Genomic DNA, 12,770 nt, shown 5'->3' on the forward strand with positions numbered 1-12,770 from the left:
TTGATTTATTTATTCACAACAAAGTTTTGAGCTTACCATTTTGCTTTTACGTTCCTGAACGAAATAATAATGTTTTCTTTTCTTTTTTTTTTTTTGTTTCCATGGTAACTATTTTTGTTTCCCCTTATTTTATTTTTGAGAATGCAATAAATGTATAAGGCACTAGTGACATTATAAAACGCGTGCATCAAAATCCCATCGTTATTTTCCCCTCTCCCCTGCTGGATTCGTTCAGATGGAATCGTCTTTACTTGGCAGATTGCCAAATTACATATAATCCGTGGTCAAACAGTAGCATGGGGTTTACATATAGTCGGGGTGGAAGATTGAGTTTGAGCAATAAGTTACCACTCTAAAGCCAGGTGATTTCAGTACCGATTAGAGTTGATAAAATTTAACATTTTTAATAACTTATTCTTTAACGGCAGGAGAAGAAATATTTCCACATTTTTGCAAAGAAAAAAGTACTAAAAGCAAAGAAGTTCTAATTTCTAAGGGGGGGGGCTTGGGCCCCCACTTGCCCTCCATATGGGCGCTTTTGTTCTGTACTCTTGATTGTTGGAGTTTTTTTTAATTATTTAACTGAATTCTTTTTGCATTTAATATTTTTACGTCGACTTAGTTTTTCGAAAAGCTTTGGGTTAGCTTAAAAAATGTGAACATTTTCTCATACCACATTTAGTTACCACAAAAATCCTAAACCTAATTTGTGAATTCTTCTCTTCCAACAGCCAGAAAACATCATGTGCCAGACGAAGACGGGCAACGCCATCAAGTTGATCGACTTCGGCCTGGCGACGAAGCTCGACCCCAACGAAGTGGTCAAGATTTCGACCGGCACCGCGGAGTTCGCAGCCCCGGAGATCGTTGACCGCCAGGCAGTCGGTTTTTACACCGATATGTGGGCTGTTGGTGTACTCGCTTACGTTCTGTACGTATAAGTTTAACTAATTTCGATTTTACAATGCTTAACGTTTTAAACTAGAGTAAACTATATTTTGAGGCTAATATAATGCTTGCATGCTCGCCTTGTTTGCCCAATATCATCTAAACTACATTTCCAGTTGGTATAATAAATAACTTAATGACCAACTTGTTGAACAGGAGCAGGAACCTGAATCTTTACTAATGATAAAGCTGAAAGTCTGTATGTCTGGATCTCTGGATATCCGAATATCTGGATCTCTATTTGTTACGCGCATAGCGCCTAGACCGTTTGGCCAATTTTCATGAATTTTGTCACGAAATTAGTTCGTAGTATAGGGTTGAGCACTTCGAAGTGATTTTTCGAAAATTCGACTTCGTTCTTTTTCTATTGTAATTTTAAAAACATTTTATCGAGCAAATTACCATAACGTGGACGAACAATTACCATAACGTGGACTAGCAAATTACCGTAACGTAGACGAGCAAACTACCATATGTGACCATGGGCGAGAAAATTAACACAGCAATGTGGTGAGAAATTCATCATCCATTATTTGTAAATATAGAGGCGAAACAAATGATCTTTTAATTTTCTACCGGGCAAAGCCATAAGGGTACCACCAGGGGTACCGTTAAGGGTACCGTTAAAATATAACTCCACTTAATATGAAAATTATATATATAGGTGGAGATACAAGAGACTACCTAATTTGCAGCAGCTAACTGCTCTTAGAATGCAGGTTACGAATTTAACTTTTCTAACTTCTCTGATAACATTTTTACAGATTGTTCTCTGTCGAAGAGTTGAAACTTTTTGAAAACTTTTTACTTTAACAAAAATTGAAATAATATAACAAAAATGAAATAATAAACGGGAGAGTCTTTTACAGTCTCTATCGTTTTTTGTAACCTAAGGTGTATCCGCTAAGGAGTGGGATAAAATGAGGAAAAGGATTTTAAGAAATGGTCTTGAATATGCACGTTACATTATTTCCACGGCCAATTGTGATTCAGGAAATTCTGAAGTCTTATTGGTTTTAGAACCGTTTCTTAAACATTTAAGCTTCCCAGTTGCAAAATTCTTAATCTTAATATCAAGTAAAGTGAACTTTGCCGCCAACTAACCTATGAAAAATTCCATTCTAAAGTGTTTGTCAGTGCCAAGCGGATGAAGGAAATAGGGTGGTTTCCCTTTCAATCGTTCGACCTGTTGTAGTTTTTTTTTTTTTTTTTTTTTTTTTTACTTAAGCCTATTGGTGTTATTTGTACTACTTAACAAAAGGGGTGATTTCCCTTTAAACCGGTCAAAATGTTTTAGTGTTTTTTTTTTACTTTCGCCTAATGGCGTTATTTGTACATTTTCAACAATTATACCACTATTAGAAATGTGTACGTGAAGCGACATTTTGTTTGAAGCAGCTATAGGTAGTTATCAAAATAATGGAAACATCTCTGAATAAAAGTGACATTTTGGAATTTGCTTCGTACGTAATAAAGAATAAAACTCGATATCTGTTTTTTAATAAATAGCAATGGACATATTCTGGTAATATATGGTGGATTAACTGAAGTTCTGAACGTCTTGGATTTTTTTCAAGCGCGTGAAATATCGAGCCTCTCAAATTTTAAAAGAGGCCAAATTGTTGGAGCGCGTCTAGCTGAAGCAAGTGTAACCAAAACATCTCAACTTTTTGGTGTTTCTAGAGGTACAGTATCTTACGTCATGACAGCATACTCGCAGCGCGGTAAGACAAGCTCGGCAAAGCAAAATAGTGGACGGAAAGAGAAGCATAGTGAAAGAAACCTACGGTATTGAAGAGGATTGTAAAGTCTATAAAAAACGAACAATACCAGCAAAAATGACCAGAGAACTCTATCACCATCTGGATTCACCAGTGTGAGTGATTAGAGTCAGAAGGCACCTTTATCAACAGAACATTTACAACAGAGTAGCGATTCCCGACACACTTGTCACAGAGTGTTTCCATTATTTTGATAACTACCTGTATATATAAATAGTCATAAAAATAATGGCTCATGAATGACGCCTTCGTGACCAAGTATTCTCTTAACTACAGATTGAGTGGTCTTTCACCTTTCGCTGGAGACAATGACGTCGAAACGTTGAAAAACGTTCGTGCCTGTGACTGGGAATTCGATGACGAAGCGTTTGCTCACATTTCCAATGAGGGCAAAGATTTCATCAGCAAACTCTTGGTGCGCAACAAGGAGTAAGTTTATCTTCATCACATTACCTTATCATTTGATCATTGAATTATTTTAATGTTAAAATTGTATTTCGTGTATTTATAGCAAGAGGATGACCGCCCACGAGTGTCTAGAACATCCATGGCTGAAGGTAATTTTGAAGTCATTTTATATGTTACATTTTTTTCTAAGTGTTAAGCGCCAGAAAAAAAGCACCTGGAAAATATACATTTACAAAGAAAATGACTAATTAGCAGCAAGACGCAAAAATCTAAAGTTTGTTTTATAATAATAGGAACATATATTTGAAGTTATTTTATGGATGAAGTAAAATACTGCAATTCGAGATGCTTTAAGTATATTATTCTATAAATTACTCAATAAAACAATCATTTTGAAATTTCGAATTAACATTTCAAATCTTTTTCCGGGCGGAAGAGAAAGGGAGAAAGGAAAGAATAGCAGTTTGCAATACTTGGTTTAACCCGGTATGAAAAGTAGAGGGAAAAAAATGAGTTGGAAGAAAAAAACGAGAACACTCATAAAATTACATACAAACTTTATTAAAGATAAGAAAATAGTATTGGCTTACGCAATCTACTTGCTAGTAGAATAGTTTTCAATAAATATTGAAATTTAATTTTAACTCAGAAACTAATATTATGGTTTAAAAAATTTTAAACTCAAGTAGCTTTTCACTTTTCTAAATTTTTAAAATTACTCGATATTTCACAAAAAATAAATAAATAAATATAAATAAATAAAATCTTTGTTCTTTATTATGCACTTGATTTTTTAAATGAAAACTTAAACGTACTGACTTTCATTTATTTGTTTCTTACTTATCTATATTGAGTTTTATAAATAAAATATATGAATGTGTCGTGCTTGTACATAGATTAAATGTAGTCTTAGAACATAATATGCACATTAAGTGCAAACTTCAAAGTCTTTTTCATCATGAGCTTACGCACACTATTTGTTTATTATCTGTAGTAAAACACTTTTCTCCTTAGTAAAAACCGTGCACTACTGTTGCTAGTTGATTAAATAATTATCAGTAGTCATCATTTTAAATAAATGAGTGTTTAGAATTTTTGATTTCTGGAATTGTTAATCATCGAAGGACGCAATTTACAAAAATCCCTTTTGCATTCAAGCAATACTTATTGAAAATGCTTTTTATGGATTAAAAAAAAAATAATGCTGATTTTTTATTTATAGCAATTGTAACTACTTCTGATTTGCATGTTTTTAATCATTATGTTTAGTTAACGAGCTGGAAAAATTTGCTTACTTCCTTATTACTCCTCGTCCCACTTTTTCATATCACTTTTCTTAGCAAACAGGCTTGTTGCAAATCTTTCAGAAAGCACGTGCATCAATGTAATTCTAAACATAACCCATTTGTGTAAAAATGAATTTTTTTTCTTTAAATTTCACGATTTGTAATGGTGTATTTTTCTTTTCTAATTTAGGGAGACTTGACTCATGATACCAAAGTTCGCATTCCAAGCAGAAGATACGTCAAGTTCAGGGACGGCATGCGGGAAAGATACGTAAGTTTTTACCATATATTCTTTTTGAACTTAAAAAAACTTTTCGGTAAAAAGATATAAATGTACAAATATGATCTAAAAGTATGAAGTTACGCATCATGCGTTGTCAATTGCTTTTGAAAGAGTTGTAACTTAGGAGACAGTAAGAATGTGCTGCCTCTTAACCCCTTCAGTCGGAATTATGAAATATTGGACCAAAACTGTTGATATTTGGTACACATTGTACTATGGTAAAGGGTATCTTATAGACAAAATTTTGAGTTTGTAGGAGAAAAATTAAAAGAGTTATGTCACGTCCAATATTCCGGACTTATATTTTTGAAATCAAATATTTCATATACAAAAACGATAAAATACCGAACCAACTTCATTATAAAATGTTCTACAAACAATTATAAAAATAATATATGCGTTTGAAACGATTAATTAAAGATTATATATTTTTAAAAAAATCAGGGAAAAAACCTCGCTTTTCAGATGAAAATCCATGGTTGGAAAAATGAACCACTCTGTATCTCTCAATCCTTATATGACAGTGTTGTCAATCCCAAAACGAAAAATCATTTCACATATTATAATAAGTAGAATGTAAAGAATCAACTACAAAAAAAAATCAACTAATTAAATCAATTATTAAATGATTAGCAGCTGTTTAAAGTGTATGTCCGGTATACCGGACACCAGGTCTGAAGGGGTTAAAACTGAAACTTCTGAGAATTTTGAAAATCAATATGCATTCATATTTTCTCCTTTACTAAGGCAAAGTTTCACCTTAACTTGACAGAATTTCTGAAATTCTTGAATTTTCGAAGATAACGAAAAAAGAAACTGATAAACTATTGGTTTCAATTATTTTATCTCCAAAATTTTAAATTTTTTTTAAAAATAAAGTCTAAGTAGATCTGATGAATGGGCATGCCCAAATATGTTTAGACTGACATAATAAACATTATTTTTCTATTTGATCTCAATTTTTTCAAATTTTCAATGAAATGAATTGTGTCATTCTAGGCCGATTCCTGGAATAACTGTTTACTACCATTTGGTCACATTGCAAACTACAGTTCCTTACGAAAGCTACAGCAAGAAAAGTACAAAATTCACGATTTCTATTTTGGTAAGTTCCTTCAGAAAAATGATAACAAAGAAAAACACCTCACCTGCTGAGGTTTTAATATTAAATTAAAAGGAAATCGAAGTTCAACTCGGTGCATTTTGATTTAAAAATAGCTTTTATTGGTGAAATTTAAGTCTTCCATACAGCGTTAAAGATTCAGCTAAAAAAATTAAAGCTCAGTTTAGTGCATTTAGACTAAGACATAACATTCAGTTTCCTTGAGTGAATTTACACTCTAGCGTGGAACAAAGATTCAGCTAAAAAAATGAATTAAAGCTCACTTTAGTGCATTTAGACTACACTGTTAAAAATTTTCCGGAAAATTTACGGTAATTGTTACTGACATCCATGTTGCCAGTAACTATTACCGTAAAAATCAAATGTTACTGTAAAATTTTACGGTTTCCTCGGTAGGCCACAGCAACCAGTTGGCGCTGGGATCGCTTATTTCTCCGGTATAAACTACCGTAAAAATCAGCGATGCGTCGGCGATGCAATTTTACAGTAACAATTACCAAAAATTCTTCCTGAATTTTTAACAGTGTAAGACATAACATTCAGTTTCCTTGAGTGAATTTCACTCTAGCATGGAACAAAGATTCAGCTAAAATAATAAGTTCGAACTCAGTGCAGTGCACTTTGATTATAAACATGAAATTCGGGCCTGTTAATTGAATTTAAAACGGGCATAAAATATGAAAGATTCAGTCAAAAGAATGAGTTCGAACTCAATGCAATACATTTTGGTTACATCTGTGAAATTCAGTACAATTGGATGCATTCAAGGCCGAGGACAAGATGAATCCGCGAGTAGGTAGAATTAAGTGTCTAAGTAAACTCGTTGTTGAATGTCGTATGTGGTACAGGAATGTTTCCAATAGAGCCGAACCTTATTGATTCCCAAAATGATAATGATTTTTACCTCTTAACAGATCGTTTGCAAGCCGCTCCTCGTTTCGTCATCCGTCCCCAGAGCACGTTCTGCTACGAAGGACAGAGTGCCAAGTTCTTCTGCAGAGTCACAGCACCAGCACCACCCACGGTGTCTTGGTAAGTTTATCTTAGTTCTCATTTTATTTCGTTATAACGCAGGGAATATCATTAATCACTATAGAGTAACGAAGTAAATTACAGCTGAAGGCCCATCATTGACCTGAAAGTGTTATGTAGCTTAGGCATAAGAATCATTTTTTGATTATGATGCATCTGCTAAAGAAAATCAGAAAACGTGAATATTTAGTGAGGTTTAAGAAAATGGCAAACGCTATATTACAATTTTTTGCTTACAATAAAGTCGAAGTTACTTTTGTATGTATTTTACATGTAAATACTTTTGTCCATCATTCCATACAAAATTCTTCTTGTATTTTGAATACATGTAATTTTTGTATTTGATCTCTATACAAGTACTTCTGCGTTTTATACATAAGTACATTTGTATTTTTGTACATGTAAGCGTAAGCACTTTTGTATTTTTAAACGTTTAAGAGATTTCGCAATTTTATTTTAAAGAATCCAAGTGAGCTCCAGTGCTTTCACATAAACTAAAGATTTTCCCCCAGAAATTTGAATACAGCTGAGTGTCGATAATCCTGGTTGAATGCAGATACAATTAACAAAAAATCCGGACAATCGGACAACTTTAGAAACGGAAAAGACAATGCGTTTTTTGGGTAACCTCCCTTCACCCTTTTTCCAAGCTTAGGACTGGCCTCAACTGTAGTAAAGAATACTACAAATGGGCTGTTTAGAAGTTAATTTTTAAACTTTGACAGTTCTAACAGAAGTACACATAGATTTTATCTCATGTAGTGCATAAACTGTAGAGTCACTGCGCTTTTTGGAAGAGATGTCAGGGAAAAGGCATGGATCTTGATTGATCTAGTTCATTTGGACTCGAAGCTCTACATTACCTTTTACTTCCTTTAACAAAAAAAGGAAGTATTGTATTCGCGAAAAAAAATTCACTCAAAAATCGACATTAATTTAAATGTTGCTCACCCCCGAATGCATGTTGAGTTTTTTTTCGACACGACCACACGTGGATGAGTGTATAAGAACGTATAGACACGCGAAATATCCATTTTGACGATTCCCGAGTTAGTTACAACGAGTTTTCTCGTGACGTCTGTATGTACGTATGTGCGAATGTGCGTATGTATGTCGCATAACTCAAGAACGGTATGTCCTAGAAAGTTGAAATTTGATACTTAGACTCCTAGTGGGGTCTAGTTTTGCACCTCCCCTTTTGGTTGCATTCGGGTGTCTCTGAGGGGGTCTTTTGCCCCTAATGGGGGAAATCATTGTTAATTTCGATGTAAACTCAAGTGGTGTTACAATTTGGCGGACACTTGGCGATATATCGCCAGTCTTTTGGTCGCCAAGTTTTGTCGCCAACTTGGCGACAAATTTAGCGATTTTTTTTTTTTTTTTTTTTGAAATTTGATTTCACTTTGGCCACTGTTGGTGATATTTAGAGAGTAAACTATTGAATCACATTAAAATTGCCAATAATGGGAAAATGACATTAAATTGGAGTAAAAGGAAGTCATGTGATGCACACATCAGCTCGTTTTGCTTAAACTTAATTCAAGCGTATTAATGGTTTCTATTTTTGTAGGTACCGCGACAGTGGCGAGCTGAGGCAGAGCGTGAAGCACATGAAGAGGTACGAGGGCAACGACTACTACTTCGTCATCAATCGCTGCAGACTGGATGACAGAGGGGAGTACATCATCAAAGCAGAAAACCACTACGGCACCAGGGAGGAACCAGTCTTCCTCAACGTGCACTGTAAGTTTGTTTCAGGGTTCGTACGCCTCCTGAAAATCCTGAAAAACTCCTGAAATTTAAATTTTTTCTTCTAAGGGCCCTTAAAACTCCTAAAATTTTGTTTTAACCTCCTGATTTTTCTCCTCTCCTCCTGAAAATAGTTTTCAACAACAATAGCTAATTTTAATTCCATGTCATCTCCGTTTATTCAGCCATATTGAATCGCTGGCAACCAATCAAAGTTCTTGTATTATACAGATTACCCAGTGCTTTTCGCAAAGACATGGGGTGTGTTCGAACCGACTGACCTGTTACTCTGCTCAAACATGCCCATTACGGTTACTGATTGTAACTGCCACTGTAAGTTTGTTTCAGGGTTCGTACGCCTCCTGAAAATCCTGAAAAACTCCTGAAATTTAAATTTTTTCTTCTAAGGGCCCTTAAAACTCCTAAAATTTTGTTTTAACCTCCTGATTTTTCTCCTCTCCTCCTGAAAATAGTTTTCAACAACAATAGCTAATTTTAATTCCATGTCATCTCCGTTTATTCAGCCATATTGAATCGCTGGCAACCAATCAAAGTTCTTGTATTATACAGATTACCCAGTGCTTTTCGCAAAGACATGGGGTGTGTTCGAACCGACTGACCTGTTACTCTGCTCAAACATGCCCATTACGGTTACTGATTGTAACTGCCACTGTAAGTTTGTTTCAGGGTTCGTACGCCTCCTGAAAATCCTGAAAAACTCCTGAAATTTAAATTTTTTCTTCTAAGGGCCCTTAAAACTCCTAAAATTTTGTTTTAACCTCCTGATTTTTCTCCTCTCCTCCTGAAAATAGTTTTCAACAACAATAGCTAATTTTAATTCCATGTCATCTCCGTTTATTCAGCCATATTGAATCGCTGGCAACCAATCAAAGTTCTTGTATTATACAGATTACCCAGTGCTTTTCGCAAAGACATGGGGTGTGTTCGAACCGACTGACCTGTTACTCTGCTCAAACATGCCCATTACGGTTACTGATTGTAACTGCCACTGTAAGTTTGTTTCAGGGTTCGTACGCCTCCTGAAAATCCTGAAAAACTCCTGAAATTTAAATTTTTTCTTCTAAGGGCCCTTAAAACTCCTAAAATTTTGTTTTAACCTCCTGATTTTTCTCCTCTCCTCCTGAAAATAGTTTTCAACAACAATAGCTAATTTTAATTCCATGTCATCTCCGTTTATTCAGCCATATTGAATCGCTGGCAACCAATCAAAGTTCTTGTATTATACAGATTACCCAGTGCTTTTCGCAAAGACATGGGGTGTGTTCGAACCGACTGACCTGTTACTCTGCTCAAACATGCCCATTACGGTTACTGATTGTAACTGCCACTGTAAGTTTGTTTCAGGGTTCGTACGCCTCCTGAAAATCCTGAAAAACTCCTGAAATTTAAATTTTTTCTTCTAAGGGCCCTTAAAACTCCTAAAATTTTGTTTTAACCTCCTGATTTTTCTCCTCTCCTCCTGAAAATAGTTTTCAACAACAATAGCTAATTTTAATTCCATGTCATCTCCGTTTATTCAGCCATATTGAATCGCTGGCAACCAATCAAAGTTCTTGTATTATACAGATTACCCAGTGCTTTTCGCAAAGACATGGGGTGTGTTCGAACCGACTGACCTGTTACTCTGCTCAAACATGCCCATTACGGTTACTGATTGTAACTGCCACTGTAAGTTTGTTTCAGGGTTCGTACGCCTCCTGAAAATCCTGAAAAACTCCTGAAATTTAAATTTTTTCTTCTAAGGGCCCTTAAAACTCCTAAAATTTTGTTTTAACCTCCTGATTTTTCTCCTCTCCTCCTGAAAATAGTTTTCAACAACAATAGCTAATTTTAATTCCATGTCATCTCCGTTTATTCAGCCATATTGAATCGCTGGCAACCAATCAAAGTTCTTGTATTATACAGATTACCCAGTGCTTTTCGCAAAGACATGGGGTGTGTTCGAACCGACTGACCTGTTACTCTGCTCAAACATGCCCATTACGGTTACTGATTGTAACTGCCACTGTAAGTTTGTTTCAGGGTTCATACGCCTCCTGAAAATCCTGAAAAACTCCTGAAATTTAATTTTTTTTTCTTCTAAGGGCCCTTAAAACTCCTAAAATTTTGTTTTAACCTCCTGATTTTTCTCCTCTCCTCCTGAAAATAGTTTTCAACAACAATCGCTCATTTTAATTCCATGTCATCTCCGTTTAGGCAGCCATATTGAATCGCTGGCAACCAATCAAAGTTCTTGTATTATACAGATTACCCAGTGCTTTTCGCAAAGACATGGGGTGTGTTCGAACCGACTGACCTGTTACTCTGTTCAAACATGCCCATTACGGTTACTGATTGTAACTGCCACTAGAGAACGAACCAAGAGCATGTGCTAGTTTTTGTGTTAACAGCAACAGCTATTAAGCATAATTTCTATATTGTTAATTAGTAGAGCTATTGTTATTTTGTAGTATATTTAGTACTGATAATATGCCGATATATCTAATATTTTGTGTATTCCTGTTATTTTCAAATAATTTGAATCCAATTTTTAATTCTTTTTTTTTTTTTGATTGAATAGTGTGTGAAAAAAAATGACTAATTGATTAAAAATTTGACAGCAAAGTAGATTAAATGTTACTGAAACTAATTTTCTTGTAAAAACCGCTCGTGTTATTACTCCTGAAAATTTTGCTTTTGACTCCTGAAAACTCCTGAAATTCATTTTGTCTGGAAGAGTATGAACCTTGTTGTTTGCACTTGGCCTTTTGCGAATAAACCGACTAGGGCTTTTTTTCTTCATTTATTTGAGTTTATAGTATTGCACTGCCGTAGAGACGGTAAAGTGCAGCATCTGCAGAAATGAGTTTTTGATATATTTGATCAAACGCGTTTCGGTTTATATACTAACAATAGGGATATTTTGGAATTTCACGTTTTTTTAGAGTTTATTTTCTGCAGAAACCAAATTAGTAAGCTTGCACATTAAAGCTAACGTACAATCGATGACAAAAAGGCAAAAAAATGAAAGATTTGTAGGGGTGCTCACCAAGGGAGGAGGGAAGGGGGTCATGGCGCAGATTGCGCCATTGAAATTTTTAGGGAAGGGGGATGTTTTGAGTGGTATTTCCCCCTTTTTTAGAGGAGGTTATTGCTTTTTTTGGGGGGACGGGGGGGTCTTCGTGATTTTTAGTGCTGTTCGCCCTTGCTTGAAGGGGGGGCACCCCTGTAGTTCCTGTGCTTTACTCTTCCTCGAGCAGTACGCTATATTATTATCGGACTTTTGTTTTTGAGGAGCATTCGACTTTGTGAAGAAGAGTATTTCTTTCTTTTCTCTTTGGCATACTGGTTGATTGGTTCGTTTGCGGTAATTTAGTTTAGGTTAATACAAAAGAGGTGAAACACAAGAAAGCATTTTCATTTTGAAGCATTCTGCGCGAATAAATTTTTACTCACAGTACACCTCTAAGTACTAAGCCTAACCAAGTGACTGCTGCTTCGTTCGAAGTGCCAAGAAGTTAATATAGTCAAATTGACTAAAATTTCAAAAATTTTCAAAAATAAATTATGTACCATATTTACGTTAACCTTTGCTTACCATGTTTTCTACTCATTTTAGCTGTTCCTATTGACATTCCAAAGGTTGTTCTTGATGAACCAGTAAGGTAAGTCAACTTTTAATGTAAATTTGTGAATTTATCTCTCTCACTGATTTCTCCATTTCAGTAGTACCAAATGATCAGGAAAATTGCAAAATGTCGAACGCTCTCTACATATAATACTCTTTTTTTTTTTTTTGAAGGAAACGGCAGGACTTAGGGCCCAGTATAACGTACGAAGAGCCGAAGGATTGTCCGCCTCTGTTCACCTTCCTTCTCAGGCCTCGAGTCATCCAAGTGGGAATCGGGGTTAAACTTCTTGCCTGTGTCTCCGGAAAGCCCTTGCCAGACGTAAGAAAACATTTTTTTTCCACAATCACGATAAGTGCCAAAGAGAACTTAACCTTCAAACAGTTTTTAGAAAAAAAAAAAAAAACTTTTCAAAATTATCTCTCTGTTATCTATTTAGTCTAACTTATGTAAGAAATACTTAAATGGGCCGTGGTAGCCCGATCGGTAGAGTGTCGGATTCGGGGTCGGAGGGTCCTGGGGTCGAACCTC

The 12,770-nt window shown here is 35.3% G+C and overlaps 1 protein-coding gene across 1 annotated transcript in view; it reads left to right on the plus strand.

The window, feature by feature from the left end:
* LOC129217747 (twitchin-like) overlaps positions 1-12,770 on the plus strand; it is a 364,621-nt gene that overhangs the window by 322,857 nt on the left and 28,994 nt on the right. Inside the window, 9 exon segments of the mRNA XM_054852086.1 lie at positions 732-931; positions 3,006-3,158; positions 3,241-3,286; positions 4,614-4,694; positions 5,706-5,811; positions 6,744-6,861; positions 8,432-8,604; positions 12,230-12,275; positions 12,413-12,560. Of these exon segments, the coding sequence (XP_054708061.1) occupies positions 732-931; positions 3,006-3,158; positions 3,241-3,286; positions 4,614-4,694; positions 5,706-5,811; positions 6,744-6,861; positions 8,432-8,604; positions 12,230-12,275; positions 12,413-12,560 (1,071 nt within the window).

The sequence above is a fragment of the Uloborus diversus genome, chromosome 2 (assembly GCF_026930045.1).
Source record: "Uloborus diversus isolate 005 chromosome 2, Udiv.v.3.1, whole genome shotgun sequence".
In the NCBI taxonomy this organism is placed as follows: domain Eukaryota; kingdom Metazoa; phylum Arthropoda; class Arachnida; order Araneae; family Uloboridae; genus Uloborus; species Uloborus diversus.